The sequence below is a fragment of the Xiphophorus hellerii genome, chromosome 13 (assembly GCF_003331165.1).
Source record: "Xiphophorus hellerii strain 12219 chromosome 13, Xiphophorus_hellerii-4.1, whole genome shotgun sequence".
Lineage (NCBI taxonomy): Eukaryota > Metazoa > Chordata > Actinopteri > Cyprinodontiformes > Poeciliidae > Xiphophorus > Xiphophorus hellerii.
In genome coordinates this window covers 25,806,845-25,827,498 of record NC_045684.1, presented here as the reverse complement: position 1 = coordinate 25,827,498, position 20,654 = coordinate 25,806,845, and the positions used below count along the sequence as shown (strand labels likewise).

At 38.4% G+C, this 20,654-nt stretch overlaps 1 protein-coding gene and 1 long non-coding RNA gene across 2 annotated transcripts in view; one reads left to right on the top strand and one right to left on the bottom strand.

Moving 5' to 3' along the window:
- LOC116731892 (uncharacterized) overlaps window positions 1–20,654 on the bottom strand; it is a 187,411-nt gene that overhangs the window by 102,375 nt on the left and 64,382 nt on the right. Inside the window, exon 2 of the long non-coding RNA XR_004341650.1 lies at window positions 6,582–6,589. This is a non-coding gene — a long non-coding RNA (uncharacterized LOC116731892). The remainder of the gene's footprint in view (window positions 1–6,581; window positions 6,590–20,654) is intronic.
- Window positions 1,899–20,654, top strand: part of LOC116731869 (immunoglobulin superfamily DCC subclass member 3) — a 37,136-nt gene continuing 18,380 nt past the window's right edge. Inside the window, exons 1-7 of the mRNA XM_032581752.1 lie at window positions 1,899–1,938; window positions 2,160–2,162; window positions 8,843–9,145; window positions 12,942–13,086; window positions 16,401–16,531; window positions 17,126–17,263; window positions 17,380–17,538. Coding sequence (XP_032437643.1) covers window positions 1,899–1,938; window positions 2,160–2,162; window positions 8,843–9,145; window positions 12,942–13,086; window positions 16,401–16,531; window positions 17,126–17,263; window positions 17,380–17,538 — 919 coding nt within the window. The remainder of the gene's footprint in view (window positions 1,939–2,159; window positions 2,163–8,842; window positions 9,146–12,941; window positions 13,087–16,400; window positions 16,532–17,125; window positions 17,264–17,379; window positions 17,539–20,654) is intronic.

Sequence of the window (20,654 nt, the reverse complement as noted above, 5' to 3'; positions counted from 1 at the left end):
GCTGACCAAGATAAGATTAGGGGATAAGATGGGCTTCACATGTAAGTATTGGCCAATCACAATCCCCCAAAATTAAGGAAATAGGCGCCCAGAAATCAACTGGTTGATAAATCAGTTGGCCAATAAATGTATCCTGCTATACATTTTGACAATGATAATGTAAACAGCACCGCCAGAGATGCAATAAATTTATAGCAGGTGTGTGAATGATCTAATGATCGGGCTGTTGATCGGAGCCAGTCCACATTGTTAGAAGAACTAGAGGGCCCCAAACCCAAATTTGTTAGGGCCCCATGGAGGCTTGGGCCGGCCCTGCCACACCATTTGACATTTCATTATTGTCAAAATAAACTTTATCTGATTTTCTGTTCTCCTGATTGTGTTCTGTATGTGGGCAAAAAGACTTGAACCCAACATGACAGAGTCCTTTACGGTGAGTGGGAAATGTGGAAGTTTATTCTAAATAGAGGAGTCATGATGTGTATAAGTTGCACATTTATGGAATAAATGCAGATGCAGATGTCTTTTTTTTATTATTATTATCCTTGATGCCCGTAGAGCCTTTTTTTTTTTTTTTTGTCAGGAGGCCTGCTTGCGTCCCTCAACAATATGATTTAAATGAATTGGTCTGGCTGCCCTCGGTCTAATGACTGAGGATTGTCAGTTCCTCTGCCTCCATGTTAAGACTTGAGGCCCATGGTGTGGAGAGGAGCCCTCTATCAAATTATGGGGAAGAATACTTTTTGAATAAAAACATGTATGTTTAAGAAAAAAAGAAAATGTTTCAATTTTGCATTGTCTTATTTGGGGAGGGGGGATAAACCCTTCACCACTAGACCCAAGTGATTCAGCTGCAGGGAAAACTTCTGACTTTAACTTTATCAGGCTGCCCCAGTGGGGGACTAAATGCCCGGTTTGCTACAGGCAGCCTCAGGGCCGGTTCTGGGCAGGCAGAAATGTTAAGGGGGCATCATTATGCATACATATTAGGGGTTGAAACGAAGCTGAAGTTGGTTTCCGATTCCAGATTCCGATTTGGAAAATAGCTAATAGGTGATTCCACCTAATCTTTCCTTGCCTTCAGGATATGTAATCCTGAAGGCAAAACTACAACACATAGACACTTCAAACATGGACTAGATTATTCTCAACTAACAGAATATTTAAAATTATGTTATTTGTGAAACCTTTTTCTGATTTTTGAAACTTCTATAAAGGGTGATTTCAGAGCCTTTTTTGCATCTGGATCACACTAGAACTGCTCTAATTTCAAAACTACAAGACCTAGACTCTTCAAACCTGGATTGGATTATTCTGCTCTAATAGGATATTAGGATCAGAATTTAGAACCATGTTTGGGATTTGTGAAACTTTTCTGATTTGTGAAACTTCAATAAAGGTTGATTACACCACTTTTCTGAATCTGGATCACACTAGAATTTCAGTGATGCTCCCAGCTCAGACCACAGTTCCCTGTTTAAATTAACATCAATTTTTCCTCAGTGTCTCTGGAGGACCACCCCTTGATCACTACAGCTCTGGGATTGGCTTATAGGGGACAGACCTACCATTGGCCAGAGAGCTTCTTGTCCGTTCATTGACAACAATGAAGTTGAATACATAATGAGCACTGGCCTGGCTTAAGTGTTTTCCTTGTTCTACTCTCAGACTAGCTTTGGAAATGGCCAGCAGCCTTCTAAGGGCTAAATGCTGAAATCCAGCATAACAGTGATGCTTTAATGGAAACAACAAAAACTATAGCTTTAACACAGAAGAATATACTGGTAAATGCATAATTAGTTTAATTTCCACTTGGATTACTTTTTCAATTTGGATTTTTGGTGGTTTTATGGGCAATATAATTTAATGCAAAGGAGACTGAAGGGACAAGGACCAAAATGAAACAACTTCTCCTTGCCACATATCTGTCAGCTTTAAGTAAGTACAGATCAATGTTTGTGCTATCTATGCTGTTGCATACCATGGTATACATTACAAACATGAATGCAATTATGAATTTTGCCTAATCTAACAGAAATATAATTCTGTTAGATTATTTATTTACATCTATCATTTTTAGGGGTAAAATTAAAAAAATGGGGGGGATCAGCTCAGCTAAATTCACAAAGTCCAATCTAACTTTCAAAGCATTCATCTAGACTGTGCATAAGCTTTAAAAATATCTAACAAGTAGAACTTCTTGTCTAATTTGATAACATCAAATAAGTAGAATTGATCTTTAAAAGTGATATTCTCTGTGTTGCAATTTTCCTGTATTACCCTGATTCTGAAATATTTTTCACATTTAAAGTCTGAAGTGAAAATGTTATCCTTTTGCTTTTAAGCAGTTTGTTTCTGCATATAGATGAAGAAAATAAAAAAAAGAAATTTAAAAGGGACAGCTTTTGTACGAGAGAAGTGCAGATGGTCTGTCTTCAACTCAGACCACAGAAAATGGTTCCAACCTCTGACCTTTGCTTTTTTTTGTTGGGTCAACAGAGCAGTCTGGGTCTGGAGGGGGTATGGACAAAATAGTAATCCTAAAAGTCCTCAGACCCTAGTGACTTGACCTTGACACCATCATTTCCATAACACTGCCCCCTGTCTGTGCTCAGACTGAGACTTTAATAAGGATATGTGTTTATGGGGTAATCCCCCTACAGCTGTCCATGGCTGTGTCATACCCCTCTCTATCAGGCTTTGGATCTATTGTTGGTTAACCCAGCAGAAACCTCCTTTGGTCACAGAGAGACAAAGGGTCTGTGGTGGCTGATGTTTCCTGCAGAGAAATAGAAAAGAGACAAGCATCTCAATCTGGAGGTTTGTTAATGTGAAGGAGATTTAAACCAAGTAAAGGTTGGTTTAATACATGAAGATCCTAATGCTGTACTTGGATTTTTCAAAGCAAAATGAAATTGCTTCTTACTGTATTTATTAAGTTTAAACTGTCATGGAAAGTTGTTGTTTTTAATTGATTGGGTTTTTTTTAGGTTGATTTATTTCATTACAATTTATTTAAAAAATAATAATAATAAGTAATTATTTTGACTCCAGGCCACATCAGGTAGAGCCTTAAAAACCTGAACTGTATGTTCATGAGACAGTTGTACATACCTGTTTTTGTGGCAATGACTGGTGCTTGTTTCAAAAATATGCAGAATGAAGATCTGCAGTTGCTCTGGTGGTGATTGTGGGATTTTATGCTAAAAACCAAACACATTGTTCAATAAGAACACTGTGGAGTGTTCAATAAGAGTGTGTAAAAATGTGGATGTAAAAGTCTAAGGTTTGCTGTTAAGTGGACATTTTATGAAGCAGAATGCTGCAGTCATTTGGATACCTTGATATTAATCTGGAAATATACCTGTTTTATCTAATGCATCAAAACTCAGCTCATACTGACTTAAAAAAGCAAAGTGAAGAAGAATAATCATGGTGATTTTGCAAATGTGGAAAAACAAATTGGAATAGAAAACATTTTTCATACAACTCACATACATAGCAATTATAAAATAAGATTTATAAGAATAGAAACAACCTTTATTGTCCTGCAAATTCATAAGACATTCATTATTAGAATGGTTTAATATCTTAAGACTGATTAAACCTATATGAGTACTGCACTCATCTCAGTTGTTGTGGTACTTTCCTTTTGAAAAATAAATTCAGGATATACAATTTGAACTTGTATGTCCTGGGTTGCAAGTTAGATTAAGCAACCCTGTCTTTCTGCAGCCTAAACCTTTGAAAAAGACATTTCCAGTAGGAAAGATTACATTTATTTGTCATTGTAAGCTCAAATCTTTAAAGTACTCTAAAAGTTCAACATCATACAGAAATGGATTCAAAGAAGGAAAAGGAAGTATTGGATTGAAGTAAAGGGGACTCCAACTCCCCCATTTTCTTTTTTAGTCCCATTATTGGGAGGAGGGGATTGTAGATATGTGAAGTTCAGGGCCAGCAGATTCCAAATGGCAGCAGAAGGTGGGGAGAATACACAAATGCACCCATCCTCCCCAATCTACATATCTCGCCTTGACCTATGGTGTCCTCATGACCTCTAGGGGTCCTGTCGTCCCAATCACTAGATACTATTGACAAGGTTCCTTGGCATTTCCATCCCTTAATAAAACTTCCTTATAGTAATAGTCCGGTCTTGGAAGAAGTTGTGCTCAGTAAATTTTAAATCACATATGCTTAGATATTCATAGGGGCACTTGAATATTTTAAAAGTTAACAAATATACCACTAAATTTGAACTGTATTACATCTTATATTAAAAAATATCATGAATCTATTTGAAGACTTGATCTATAACAGAAAACAAGAGCTTAGGAAATTAATTGAACGCCTTGATAAGAAACTTTTGCATTTGACTACAAGCTTTAGAGAGTATTTTAAACTGAAAAAGTAATGTTTTTTTATCCAAACTTTGGGTAACATTTTGAAGGGTTTAATATCCACTTTGATGTCTAAGAGAAAACCTCATGTAGAGCTATAGAATATACACATTCCAAACCCAACAGAATGGATGCACATTTTTAAGTGAAGACAGAGCCAAGCCAAAAGGTAAAGTTCTCAATATACAGATTCTACTCTCATATACAGTATTTTCCGCACTATAAGGCGCACCGCATTATAAGGCGCATAGAATAGACGCTACAGTAGAGGCTGGGGTTATGTTATGCATCCATTAGATGGAACTGCGCTAAAGGGAATGTCAACAAAATAGTCAGATAGGTCAGTCAAACTTTATTAATAGATTACAAACCAGTGTTCTGAAAACTCCGTTCATTCCCAAAATGAATAAACAGCTGTTTTATTATTTTCCCCAAGGTAAAGTCAGTGACGTGGTATTTTTGTGACACAGTTTATCCTTTAACAATAGCAAGGTATAACATAGAGTGGAGGGGAACTTTTCCTCGATTCAATAAACATGTAAAAAACAGTCTGATACTGTTACGGTAAATCAAACGTTAGTGCAATCACAATATATATCCACTTCCGCACCATTGATTCGTTCATGTTAAATTCTCTCGCTTCTGCTCTATTCCCGTGTTCTACTGCGTGACTGATCGCCTTGAGCTTAAACTCTGCATCGTAAGCGTGTCTCTAAATAGGAGCCATTTTGGGGTCTTTACACAAAACCCAGCTTGCACCGCATGCTTCTTCTTCTACGGGGGAAAATGAAGTCGGCGGCTGCTTACCGTAGTTGCGAGACCTGTTGTGGCTCAATATTGGTCCATATATAAGGCGCACCGGATTATAAGGTGCACTCTCAACTTTTGAGAAAATTGAAGGTTTTTAGGTGCGCCTTACAGTGCGGAAAATACGGTATATTGCTGCTCCTCCATATGTAGAGGAGCCAGATAAGATGGATGGATGGATGGATGGATGGATGGATGGATGGATGGACGGACGGACGGACAGACGGAGAGATGGATGGATGGAGAAAACAGTGGTAGTATTGTTGGATTGGTAGTTTCTTTTAGTTTAACTCTTCATTAATCTTAAAGCCCAAATAAAAGAACCAGCAGTTTACCACAATTGGGTGAATAAATATTTTCAGACTTAATTTTAGAAGGCAGTACAGAACTTGGACCAGTTGGGGAGCTGATTCCTGGCACAGGATGGAAATTCAATTCAATTAAAAAATACTTTATTGGTCCTGAAGGGAAATAAACTGTTGCTATAATTCATTCATTTAAGGTTGCTTCTTTAAGCAAGTTGTCGATGCTGCCAACTGTGGGCAGGAAAGATCTCCTGTAGCAATCTACATGTAATATGTATTACAACAAATCTCAAGAAAGCGTTGGCTGAAGACATCCTGTTTTTCTGTGACAGTTTCATGAAGAGAATGCTTGGGGTTGCCCATACTTTTCTTGATTGTATGTAAAATATTTCTTTGCATCATCATCTCCAGATGTTCCAGTCATTCCCAGAACAGAACCAGACTTCTTAATTAAGTTGCTGAGCCTTTTTAGATCTCTGGCTCTGTCACTCCCCAACAGATGATGGCTGAAGAGATGTTATTCTGAACAACAGACTTATAGAAGATCTGCAGGATCTTGCTGCTAACCTTGAATGATCTTAGCTTCCTCAAGAAGCACAGGCTGCTCTGTGCTTTCTTGTAGACCCTGTACTGTTTCTTGAACTCATTCTACTGGCTTAGTGTCCATCCTCTCCTACCCTTCATATGCAACACTGCACAACGGTAGGTTCTTGGAATCTGGAATAACGAACCTGGCTAGCATGAGGGAAGTATCTGGTATGACTTGGGGCCATTCTGCATTTAGTTTTAATCCATTTGGGACTGAGTTGGGGAAGACTCTGCTGTCAGCAAGGAGTGTGTTTTCTGAACCAACATCTCCAGCCACAATTTTAATGCACTTGACATACTTTTATTCATACCAGTGACAAAAGTGGTGGGGGTAGGGAGTAGAAGGTTGGTGGCAGGAAGATAACAAAGACCGTTATCTTGAAGTTTTACAATAAATCTTGTACATTTAAAGTGTTTGGATTAGTCAGGAACTGTACTGTATGTGAAAAACGCAAATATCAATCCAAATATGTATTCTGACACATATTCCTGTGCTAAAAACTGTAAACATGAAGAAAAAACGTGCAGGGTATTGTTATGGCTTCCTTTAGAATGAACCTGCTTAGATATCTTATATGACTTATTCAGAATGTAGAATTTTCTGAGACCCAACCTAATACAGATATATACTAGCAATAGCAAACATTTTCAAACAGCAATAAAAAAGGAATTCTGACTATATCTGATCCCCTGCCCCCATCTGCTCATAGAGGCCTGAAATTATTCCTAGGGATGAGGGCTGGGACTCTGCTTCCCCAGGGTGACCAGGGCAAACAGTATCAGCAGAGTGGGAGACTACTCATTAAAGGAAGATGCTTACTTATTGACTGGATTTTCTTTAACTATCAAGCCTTTATTTACAAGCAGAAAAGTAACTGAGAAATCAGCATTCTTTAAAAATAAAGTAAAATGAAGATCAATTCAAATTAATCAGTTTTTGGCCTTATTCTTTTTTTAAAAAAAAGGTTTTTCTACTCTCGTGGCTTTTATTGATAGTGATCTGACAAGAAGATGGGTTGTGAGAGGGGGAAGACTTGCTACAAAGGTCAATGGGCTATGAAGCAAACCCGTGACTGTGATTACATTTAATCACAGTCATATGTATGCAGATCTTAGAAGCAAAAAACCTAGAACCTCAGAATGTGTACATGCAAGTGTCCCTAAAGGATGACAGGAAAAAGGAGAAATTGTTGAGGTTGACAATGAACATCAGAGCTATTTTAGAGGTTGAGAAAATATTGTACTGTATTGTATTGCATTACTATTTTTAAGAAATTCTCATTTTCATTCAAACAAAATGCCAAAAACTTGATAAACAAAACCCTGCTCAAAACCTAGTACAAATTCATTCCCCTGGAGTTTTTGTTGACTAAAAGTCAAAAGAAAGTCAAGATACATGATTGATTTTTTGTCAATGAATTACAATTCATTGGCAAAGCCCTCCTTGCCATAACACTAATATTTAGCTTCTTCCAGAGCTGAATAAAAGGGAAATAAAAAACAATTTTTTTTTAGCATTGATGATCATTTTTACAGTGTTTAATCATGCTGTGAGAGATGCCTGTCTTATTTTCTATCAGAATAGAATTAATTTCTTATATATTTTGGACACAACTGTATTTTTTCAGGGCTACTTTTTATTTAGGACTACCCAGCTAGCCCGTTGCAGTGCAAAAACTTCTCTTTGTGAATTATGTACGTATATGTATTAGGTAGAATTTAGTTAATGGATTGATGTCATAACTGACAAATGAAAATTTGCAAAACTCGGACTCAATTATATTTTCATGTTATACTGCTACATAATACATTATTTACTACATTAACATGATCATTAACATGATCAATATGAGCAGTGGCCCCACAATCCAAGCATTAGCAAGGATCCAGATACTCGATGACGACTAAACAACCAGAAACTGCAGTGTGTTTTAGACAAGAACAATTCAAACCTCCACAGCGACATTGAGAATGTCCCTCACTAGTTCACGTTCAAGGATGATTGTTAGTGCTTCACAGCTGGGAGGTTGAGAATGTTTTGTTAAGCGTTGGGGTTCTTTGCATTTGAGGACATTAACACCAAAAAAGACTGGGGGTGTCACCATGATCATGGAGAAAAGAGGACAAGGGTGGGGATGAGAGATTTGGTAGCATGGGAAAGTCACCTCAGAGATGAATCTGAAAGGACGAGAAGAGTCGGGAGGGGTTGACTGGAATTATAAAGAAGGGGCAGATGGTGCCCCTGGGTGTATGGTGGATGATGGGAACTTTTAACTAAGATTACTGGGGGTTGGGTGCAAATATTCACAGTCACAGTGCTATTGTCATCAGTAGCCCCTCCTTCAATAGAGGGTCTACGATCTTGACCTGGCAACACTTTCAGTCGTTTTTTCTCTTCTGGCGCCTGAACATGATGTTAATATTCTCTTCACCGGATGCTTGACTTGTTTGCCTCTGAAAACTAAGTTAGATTTACCAGCATTCACCTTAATCCTTATTTATGGCAAGTTTTATTCTGCGCATACATTATAAGTCAGCCCAAACATCTATCAGTCAGCAAGCTAGTTAGTTGTTCACTGACCATTTTTGAATAATACATCATTTTGCCCATTTTGGGGATTTCAGAAGCTATTGTATAAGTTAGTGTTTAACCGTGCTTAACTGAAGAAATAAGAAAACATATTTTAACAAATAAATTAAATATCTGTTACCTATTACCTGCCTTTCTCTTTTTGTCTGCAGGTTGTTTGGCCTCAGAACTGTCTTTCATTTTGGAGCCAAGTGATGTGATCGCAGTAAGGGATCAACCGCTCATGCTGGATTGCCAGGTGCAAGGCGAGCAACCGATTACAATCACATGGCGTAAAAATGGGTTGCCCTTACCCTTCAGCCCACGAGTCCAGGTACTGGAAAATGGAACACTGTTAATCCACAGATTCCAGAAACGCAGAGAGGGGACTGATGCAGACATGGGCGAGTATGACTGTGCTGCACAGAATCGTTATGGCTTGCTAGTGAGCTGCAAGGCCAAGGTTCATTTGGCGTGTAAGTATTCAACTATCTCTCTAGAATGAAAATAAAAAATCTGAATTATTTTAAATGTATTAAAACCATATTTTGTAAAATGGCTACATGTACTTCTTTATCGTGTCAGCTCTTAAAATTGTACAGTTTTGCAATGACCAGGGTTTGTCTTAATAAACCACGGGACTGCAGAGTGGCACAGTCGGTAGTACTGCTGTCTTGCAGCAAGAATGTCCTGGCTTTGAATCCTGGTCTGAGATTTTTCTACATGCACATGTGTGGGCTCTCTCCTGGTACTCCAGCTTTCTCTTACAGCCCAAAAGCCTGATTGTTAGGTTAATTGATCACTCTAAATTTCCAAATTTTTCATAGGTATGAGTGTGTGTGGGTGGGCGTGTAGGGGTGTGTGTGTGTGTGTGTGCATGGTTGTTTGTCCTGTGATGAACTGGCAATGTGTCTGGTTGCACAATGAACGTTTAAAATTGGCAGTAAAACAATCACAGATTTCAAGAGCTAATTTCAGTTATCACAGTTTATTGCTCTTATTAAAAAACATCAACAAAATTAGAAATAGATTGGAGTCAATAGAATTTAATGGCTTCTGGTCATTTTGTTGAACAGAAAAGAATATACTTTATAAGCATTTTCCCTTTGGGGCGAACCCCACAGGGAAATTGCTTGAAATCTACAGTATGTATACTGTATATACAGTATATACACTGCTCAAAAAAATAAAGGGAACACTTAAACAACACAATATAACTCCAAGTAAATCAAACTTCTGTGAAATCAAACTGTCCACTTAGGAAGCAACACTGATTGACAATCAATTTCACCTGCTGTTGTGCAAATGGAATAGACAACAGGTGGAAATTATTGGCAATTAGCGAGACACACTCAATAAAGGAGTGGTTCTGCAGTTGGGACCACAGACCACTTCTCAGTACCTATGCTGTCTGGCTGATGTTTTGGTCAGTTTTGAATGTTGGTGGTGCTTTCACACTCGTGGTAGCATGAGACGGACTCCACAACCCACACAAGTGGCTCAGGTAGTGCAGCTCATCCAGGATGGCACATCAATGCGAGCTGTGGCAAGAAGGTTTGCTGTGTCTGTCAGCGTAGTGTCCAGAGGCTGGAGGCGCTACCAGGAGACAGGCCAGTACACCAGGAGACGTGGAGGAGGCCGTAGGAGGGCAACAACCCAGCAGCAGGACCGCTACCTCCGTCTTTGTGCAAGAAGGAACAGGAGGAGCACTGCCAGAGCCCTGCAAAATGACCTCCAGCAGGCCACAAATGTGCATGTGTCTGCACAAACGGTTAGAAACCGACTCCATGAGGATGGTATGAGGGCCCGACGTCCACAGATGGGGGTTGTGCTCACAGCCCAACACCGTGCAGGACACTTGGCATTTGCCAGAGAACACCAGGATTGGCAAATTCGCCACTGGCGCCTTGTGCTCTTCACAGATGAAAGCAGGTTCACACTGAGCACATGTGACAGACGTGACAGAGTCTGGAGACGCCGTGGAGAGCGGTCTGCTGCCTGCAGCATCCTTCAGCATGACCGGTTTGGCAGTGGGTCAGTAATGGTGTGGGGTGGCATTTCTTTGGAGGGCCGCACAGCCCTCCATGTGCTCACCAGAGGTAGCCTGACTGCCGTTAGGTACCGAGATGAGCTCCTCAGACCCCTTGTGAGACCATATGCTGGTGCGGTTGGCCCTGGGTTCCTCCTAATGCAGGACAATGCTAGACCTCATGTGGCTGGAGTGTGTCAGCAGTTCCTGCAAGATGAAGGCATTGAAGCTATGGACTGGCCAGCCCGTTCCCCAGACCTGAATCCGATTGAGCACATCTGGGACATCATGTCTCGCTCCATCCACCAACGTCACGTTGCACCACAGACTGTCCAGGAGTTGGCGGATGCTTTAGTCCAGGTCTGGGAGGAGATCCCTCAGGAGACCATCCACCACCTCATCAGGAGCATGCCCAGGCGTTGTAGGGAGGTCATACAGGCACGTGGAGGCCACACAATACTGAGCCTCATTTTGACTTGTTTTAAGGACATTACATTAAAGTTGGATCAGCGTGTAGTGTTATTTCACTTTAATTTTGTGTGTGGCTCCAAATCCAGGCCTCCATTGGTTAATAAATTTGATTTCCATTGATGATTTTTGTGTGATTTTGTTGTCAGCACATTCAACTTTGTACAGAACAAAGTATTCAATGAGAATATTTCTTTCATTCAGATCTAGGATGTGTTATTTGAGTGTTCCCTTTATTTTTTTGAGCAGTGTATATATATATATATATATATATATCCATCCATCCATTTTCTGTTCACCCTTGTCCCTAATGGGGTCGGGAGGGTTGCTGGTGCCTATCTCCAGCTACATTCCAGGCGGGAGGCGGGGTACACCCTGGACAGGTCGCCAGTCTGTCGCAGGGCAATATATATATATATATATATATATACAGTACCTAAGAGTGATTTAAGTAATTCAATATGACTGAGTATAAATAAATAAATGCATAAATAAATAAATAACAAGCATGCACATGCAAATATGTTCATCTAAAAATAATCTGTAAATGAATGCAGAGAAAATTAGATTCCAGTTACTCAGGCCTGGGCAGTCACCTGCGCAGCAAATCAGACTTAAAATTCTGTGAACTAAGAACTCCTGATCACATAATAACCATTAACCATATCTGCCATGGTAAATCAAGACTAATAACTAGTGTGAGTACTACTTAACATTAATATGATCAGGGAGCATGCAATCATATGTATTATTATTGTTATAAAGGTTGAGCCAAGAAAATGTATGTCTTTATCAAACAAGAAGCCCTTCGTGTTACTTTGTACCCATGAAGTAGCTCCCATTCTCAAAATGATTGGTGACCCCTGGTCTAATGGCTACAGGCAGAAATGATTTCCCGTGTCGCTGTGTGGTGCACTTTGGTTTAATAAGTTTCTGGTTGAAGGTGTTCCTGAAGCCAGCCAGCACATTATGAAGTGGATGAAACTCGTCCAAGACGACCTGCATCTTGGACAGGATCCTTGTCTCTGACACCTCTGTCAGAGAGTCCAGCTGTTTGTTAATTTCCAAGTCTCCAATCTAAACAGTCCCTGTTGGTGCTGTGCTTCAGATACTGATTTTCACTTTTTCTCCAGTAAATTAATCTTAATTGGAGTAATCTTACAATTAAGATTAATTTACTGGAGAAAAAGTGAAAATCAGTATCTGAAGCACAGCACCAACATGGACTGTTTAGATTGGAAACTTGGAAATTAACAAACTTTGTTGATCTCTTATTTTAAACCTGCTCGAGAACATTATTTTTAAAGTGATAACTTGCATTTCACAATTTCCGGTTTGGTCTTTAGGAAAAACAATGTGTACGAAGTGTCAAGATTTATTTTCCGATTACATTTTTGCAAGAATCAGCTTTTGGGCATTCAAGAAGAAACACAATTGTGATCTTATTTTCATAAAATGCTTTGCCTTGATGATGTTTTATTAACAGATACCTTCTCTATAGTAAGCACATATTGATTGTGGCCATGATATTAGAAACTTTGCTTGCATGTGAGCAGGTACATTTGTGTAAGTGTAAGAAAGTCTAGGAATCACAGTCATAAATTTGTATACAAAATGTATGTATGCTAGCTCAAATAAATAAGTGAAATTGTCTCTAACCTTGTCAGTTCATCAGTTGTTGGAAGATTAGCAACAATGTTAGACAACTGCTGATTGGGAAGCAGAAACTTACTGCAAGCCAGTTTATTTTATTATTTCTGTATTTATTCATGCAGCTCTTCCAAAGTTCCACACTCATCCGGTATCCATGTCTGTGAATGAAGGAGGAGTTGCTCGCTTCCAGTGTCAAATAAATGGTATTCCTGAGGCTACCATAACATGGGAAAAAGATAAAGAACCACTGAACACTTCTGACAGCAGGTAAAATCAACCACAAGTATGCAGCAGTTTGCATTAAATCTTCTACAGGAAAAGAACATTGTCTTGTACCTTCAGAAAAAAAATTAATAAGTTCTATTAACTTATTACTTAAAAGCAAATCATCCTGATACTTTTATATTTATTTCAAAGGTTAAAAAAATCAATTGAAAAACTATATATACAGTTGAAGACAAATTTATTTACTTACTGCAAATAAAAAGACATTTTTTCTCACTGTCTGAAATTAAATCATGCCAAACTTCTCTCGTTTCAGGTGGGTCATGATTACCAATATTATTTCTATCAAGTTTCAAGTTTATTTGTATAGCACATTTCAGGAACATTAGGATAATAAACAAATATTTTAAAGAGAAGAGTGAGCAAAACTAAACAAACCCACCTGTGCGGTCACCATCATATTCATTCAAAATACTCTGCTCTCCGGTTTAGCCTGGAGAGCATTTTCACCACCTACAAGATAAAGCATAAAAAATTCAGAAATAATTACCATGAACACAACTCGGACATTAAGTATCACATAATCATTAGGTAGTATAGAAATTAGTCAGCTTACAGAAACATTCTGGATAGCATTAAAAGTGGTGCCAACCTTTCTGAAGAAATGTGTTTAAGTCGTCATAACACCCTTCAGTCACCAACATGACTGAGGAAGAAAAAAAAGGCAGCCAATATGTCATTATTTAGTGTATATAGAGAGACAGAAATATTTTGGCTTAGCTTTGATCGCAAAGATCAAGCCACAGGTCCAGCACAGCCACTCTCCCCATTATGCCATCTAAAGCCAAAAACTTCAAGAAAACGCAGCTTTGAGTTAGCTAAATAATATTAACTCAAATGGCTTTCAGATTTTTCTGACAGTTTTAATGTTCGGTTAACCATCCGACACCTTGTGCTACACCTGCTTGGCTAGTTTTAGCTGCTAACAAAAATACTAAACTAGCATTTCTCAACGGGGGCGGTACCGACGCCCCGGGGGGCGTTCAGAGGACGGCAGGGGGCGCTGGCGGATGTGTTTACAAAGGGGGGGCGCTGAGATTCCTTTGGGGGGCGTTTGCTCGAAGGTAAACTAGTTTACACCTTATATGGACAACAATACCAGTTTAGACTTTGAGCAACTTGTTAAAACGGTGTTGTGTAACATTAAAACATGCTTGGCTGCAACTGTATCGATGGTAGCTTTTCTTCGCTTCAGTGTTTCTGTTAGCTTATTGGCGCAGCTCCGCTCTCCTGCTTTGGTAGCTTCACCGCGTCAGTTCAGCTTTACATCGGCTGATGACGGTGCTGTGATTCACTTGTCTGGTGTTTGATTTTAAAATATTTTATGTTTCATTGAGGGTTTTTGGCAGTGCTGTAGTCATGTCAAAGCAGCAACTTATATTAAAAATGTTTTGTTGATCTTCTGGATGCTGCACGCTGCCATGGAAGGACAACGGAATATCGCTCTTATAAACATGTAAAGAGTAAAATCACATTACCCTCATCGTGTATCCCTCAGAAAAAATAACCAATTTAAATAAAGAGAGCGTTCATTTTATATAGTTAACATCGGTGCTGAAAGTGATCCGGTATGAAACGGTAGTACCACAGCAATTTTGAACTTTAATCTTCAAAATACCGGGAGATTATTTCCGGTATTTAAAATCCGTTGTTTTAAAACAACTGATTTTTTCCGTTATTTTTTTCCGCTGTTTTTCTCCATCGATACGCTTCCCCGACCGCTCCGCACCGTAGGGGGTAAAAAAAAAAAAAAAGAAAGAAAGAAAGAAACGATGCACGAAAACGAAGAAAGAAAGAAACGATGCGCAAAACTCTGAAACAGGAGAACCGGGACCTAGAACGGAGCAACGAACTAGATGTGACTCAGGATCAGAGAATCCGGCGGTGGACAGTGCAAAATTAATATGAGTGGCAAATTAGGTGAAACACATGATTAAGCCGCGCAGCAGGTGAATGGCGTGATGAGTGAAGATTACTGGTGGTGAGCGACAATACAAACGATAAAATAAAACTAGCAACAGGAAAGAAACTAAAGCGGACATAACAATAAACCAAGAGAGGATAATAGTAATCAAAGAAAACTAAATGGAAACGAATGAAGAACAAAATGCAAGAATAATCTAAAAATCTAAAGTAAATACAAAGAAATAAACTGGTATGGCAAGACCTTTCGAGCAATAATTAACACAGAGGACTACATGACAAGAATAAACGGTCATTGTTTTCAAATAAAAGGTAAAATAATATTGTTAAAGTGCCATGAGTTTGTTGAGACCACATCTAGTACTAAGAAGAAATATATCTTACAGACGATAACAGTAATAAGGAGCTTTTTTATGTTTTTAATTAAATTTGATATATTTATTTCTTCAATATTATTTTTCATGACAGTGTTTATATCATGAGGCTGTTCAGTGACTCCATAACACTTTCAATCTGACTCATTAGGATTTGATTAAGAGCCAACTTTTGTCTTTGTAATTTCTGTCCAGTAAAATTATTAATCTATAAATCAATAGTCAGGTCTATATAAAGATATAATCCATGTTTCTGTCCCATATTTGTATGGCATTGAAAGGATCTGGAATTTATGTTTTTTCAATGAGAGTTCTGGTTTGCACATTAAATGCAAAGTTATGATTATATAGTTGCAGTTCTACCCATGTTTTAATGTTGCACAGCAACAATAAAACAATAAGTCTTTTTGCAAATAGTTTAAACTTTAAACTGGCATTGTTGTACATCTTTTATCTGGTTATGTTGTGAAAAATTTAACAACAAAAATGGCCCAGAACAAGAATATTTTTTTCTTCTCTGATTGGCTGCTGTTTGGCCTACCAATTTTAAGTTGAATATCCATTGCATTTTTTGTAAATGCCTGTAAAAATAATTTCTGTTCACATGGCTTTTTTGTTCTCTTGGAAATTATTTTTGATTATAAATACAGAAACAACCTTAAAACTCAAAACATCGACAATAGTGATAGTACGGTAATATTAATAATACAATACTATTCAAAGTATATACAAAGTAGGCAAAGTAGCCTACAAATTCTTTGATGGGGGGCGGTGAGGGACCTGGATAATGGACAGAGGGGTGCTGGCTCAAAAAAGGTTGAGAAACACTGATTTAGTGTATGTAAATGTATATCTGATTTGATTCACATGTGAATAGGCAGATTCTCATCACATGCTTTTAAAAAGAACAGCATTAACTTACAAGAGTTTTATTTTCACGTTTCTGAATTGGAAGTAGTGATATTAACAGTTTGTTATATCTTTTGGCTTCCTCTCCAGGTACACTCTTCTTCCAATGGGTATCCTACAAGTAACAGGTGTAAGGAGGGCAGACACAGGGATTTTTCGCTGTGTGGCCACCAATATTGCAAACACTCGTTACAGTCATGAGGCCACACTCAATGTTACAGGTATGTACACAACGCTTGTGATAGGTAGGTAGATACCTACCTATCTATCTGCCTGTCTGTCTGTCTGTCTGTCTGTCTGTCTGTCTGTCTGTCTATCTATTTATCTATCTATCGATATAGTGGATAGATAGATCTAGTGAATCATGGCGAAAGGAATAATGCAATAATGCTTGTGAAAGTATACCTGTTGGTTCTTACCTTGACACTCAGACAATAATTATGCAAATGAGTTATTAACTTGAAGAAAAAGCACTTATTTTTTCTATTTACTCTGATTTTCTTTCTGATATATTATCTACTGATAATGTTTTACTCGTTTGCAGATCAGGAAACCCAGGGGTTCAGGTTTTGTTAATGATTTCTTTCTTGAAACTTTTGACCAGGAAACTTATCCAATTTGGAACATCAAACTTGTTTGACATTCTGGATTATAACCCCAGTGGAGTGCATCAGTCACAATCCATTGATAACTTGTCAATTCTATAACTGCAATATTGCCAGCTCATTCATATTCACTACATAGTATACAACTGTGTGTCAGTGTTTTATCTTAACTCATATATGTTTGTTTATTTTGCTAACTAATAACATAAGGTGGAGCTCCTAGAATCTATAAGGAGCCAGTCATCCTGTCTGGGCCCCAGAATCTTACCATCACTGTCCATCAGACTGCCATTTTGGAGTGCATCGCCACAGGAAACCCTCGGCCCATCGTTTCTTGGAGCAGGCTAGGTACCTTGGGATTTCTCAGACAGAATTCATAAGAAGGAATTCTGCTAAGTAACACTTTTTTTTAAAATGTAGTTTCACACAGCATTTCTTTCGCTCTGTGTGTGTGTATCTGTCAGATGGACGTTCTATTGGAGTGGAGGGTATACAGGTACTCGGGACGGGCAACCTGATGATCTCAGATGTGACCCTCCAGCACTCTGGTGTTTATGTGTGTGCTGCCAATCGGCCTGGTACCAGAATGAGACGCACAGCACTGGGACGCCTGGTGGTACAAGGTGAGACCACCATGAAGATGTTGGAATCAGAATTCTGGAAACCAGGGCCGGCCCAAGCCTTCTTGGGGCCCTAAGCAAAATTTGGTTTTGGGGCCCTCTATTTCTGCTAATAATGTGGACCGACTGGAATCAACAGTTAGAATATTAAATCATTGGCACACCTGCTATAAACTTATTGGATCTCTGATAGTGCTGTTTACATTATATCCTATGCATATACAATATAGGATACATTTATGAGCCAGTGGATTTCTGGGTGCCCATTTCCTTAATTTTGGGGTATCGCAATCGGCCAATACTTACATGTGAAGCCCATCTTATCCACTGCTCTTATTTTTGTCAGCAAAGGTTTAAAAATCAGCCTCTCTCCTCTTCTGCTCTGCAGTGAGAGGTTTGACTGACAGACAGTCCCACCAGGTCATGTCTGAACGTTTACAGTTAACAATATTCACCCCACTGTTGCCAGCTCAGCGGCTTTCTTGCTATATTTAGCGACATTTCAGACAAAAAAATTAGTATCTGCCAAAATCAAACTCGGCAGGATAGGCCTTTTAAAGAACAGTAACCTGCCGATCTTTAATACTCGGCAGGTTAGTTTTGAAGATCGGCAGGTTTTCTGGGTTTAGCCAGAAAACTGCAATCGGTTCTGCCCTACACACATATTCATGTCATTCTGTGATTAAATTAATTTCTCTTAAGAGTAACTCCAATAACTAAAAATGTAATTTACACCAGGTGAGTTTTTCTCCCCTGAGAATGTAGACCGGTACCGGGTTGATTCTGAGCCTTCAAATGATTTTAACAGAAGTTTCACATACCTTATAAGTTGATGTAAAAATATTATTTGTTTTAACCACATAAATGATGAGCAGCAAACAACATATTACCAACTACAGCTTAGAACAGCTCATTGATATATTAATGCAGTAGACATGTAGCCTGATGTAAAACTATTTGCTAGACAATGTCAAACATTGAGAAGTTTTAATTATTCTTATCAAACGTTATCAAACACGCCGTTTGATATGAAGCTAAAAAATCTCAGAAATATACAGAGCCAAGCAGGAGAATCAACTCATTTCAAGTTAAAACTTAGCTTCACACAAATATGCTAGCAGAAATGTTTGGCTGTTGAACTGAACCATTCAAGGTAGCTATAAAGCCAATTTTCTATTAGCAGCTTCACAAATCTTTTTTATAAACATTACATTACCAAGACATATTAAAACATACCTTTATCTTGGCTTTTTTCTATTCTTCCTCTTTTCTTTCTCCCTGAAGGATAAGTCCTTTTTCGAGACATTACTTTGCTTACTTATCTTCTACCGGAGCTTTGGACATTTGGATGCGCACCAGCGAAGCATGCATGACTTACCGCGGCCACCAGGGGGCCCCCAAGAGCAATTTCTTTTCTTTTTGTCCATAAAATAAAGATTTCTACATACATCATCAAATATATATTATTGTAAAAACAAATCACTTCATGATGAAATTGTGTGTTTTTGTTATTATAATGACATAGAAGTCGTTCCTAAAAAAAAAAAAAAAAAAATCAGCTCCACTGAGGGGGCCCTAAGCGGCTGCTTAGTTTGCTTATTCCTTGGGCTGGGCCTGATGGAAACCAAACTATTGAACCAGCTTCACAAGGTGGCATCAAAATTGTTGGGAATCAGAACTTGCATCAATGTTTGTCTTATGTAATTATTAATAATTGTAATTAATAATTGATTATTGATCAAAGTAAAAAAAAAGTATTGATAAAGTAAAAATTACATTTTTTAGTTTAATCAGGGCACCAACTTCACCAACTCTGGAGTTGTAAGTCAAACTCAGTCTCTCCTAAAGGAATGAATTCAGACCACCGGCAGAAGAAACTCTTCACACAACAGGGAATGATCATCGACACACTGATGTCTGATCAAGTCTGAGAATTTATTAACAAAATAGCCCAACTTTACAGTTGAAATATTCTGTGAATAACATATTTCTTTAACTATCGGCATGCAATCTAGCTACTAATGAAAAGACAAAAAATAAATATGTATTTTCAATAATAAAATGAGAATTGAATCAGATTAATGAATAAACTACGACAAAATGTTGAAAAATAACTTCAAAACTAATTAACAAAGGAAAAAAACAGATTTGTAGAATCACAAATACAACAATCCACAATGTTGTAGAACATAGTAACCTCCTCCCTCTGCCAAAGGAGGAGGAAGGTCAAACCAAAAGGGCAGGAGGTTAGGTCACTGTACAAATAAAGTTGTAAAATTCAACCATGTGCTCAGGCTAGTCTTGAAAAGAAATCTGGGTTCAAGCTCTGTACACCCGCAAAATAGATATGAACTGGAAATCAAGGAAAGAAGTGAAGAGGAAAACACAAGGGAGAAATGGAGAAGAGATTGGCCGAGACAAAGCCAATGAATTTTAGCAGCACTGAATTCAGTTGTTCTGGAACCTGACAATCTCTAACATGTGGCAGACTTAAAATGCCAGAGCAATACAATATAACATAAGAATATTGAAACATATAATCAGTGAAATATTAAGCAAGCATGCAACAGAAAAGCATTTTCCAATAGTCTTAGTTTAAAACAATAGAACGGCCTCACTTTGAGTCAATTGTCAGTCGGGTCAAAGCAATGTCCAAAAATCCAAAAATGTATGAACAACAAAAAAACTCATTCTATTCAGGCAGATGTGAGGGCTGGCATCCCAAATGGAGTTTCTCAGCAGAACCTCTGGTACTTTGGGTTGGAAAATACCAGGGAACCTTCTCATCAAGGAATGGAGAGGTTGTCACAGCAGGCCTCTGCATGTAGACGCGTCAAGAGACTTGCACCCTTGGGGTACGTTTCTGCATAACCCACGGAATGCAGAAATGTGGGGTATGCAAAACGATTTCTAGAAGTTCTCCAATAAACACTTTGAAGATTTTGAGACAAATCTTCTTCCTGGCCAGCAGGTTAGAAGAAAAAAGTTCAGAGCTCTTGTGTTTCAGTTGGAGGTTGACTCCAAAGTCAAGGCTTTGGGATTCAGGTCTTACTTTTGTAGTGGGGGTGAGTTCTTATCTGATCAGCTCTGAGTTTTATTCCAGTGATGGATGCCCTAGG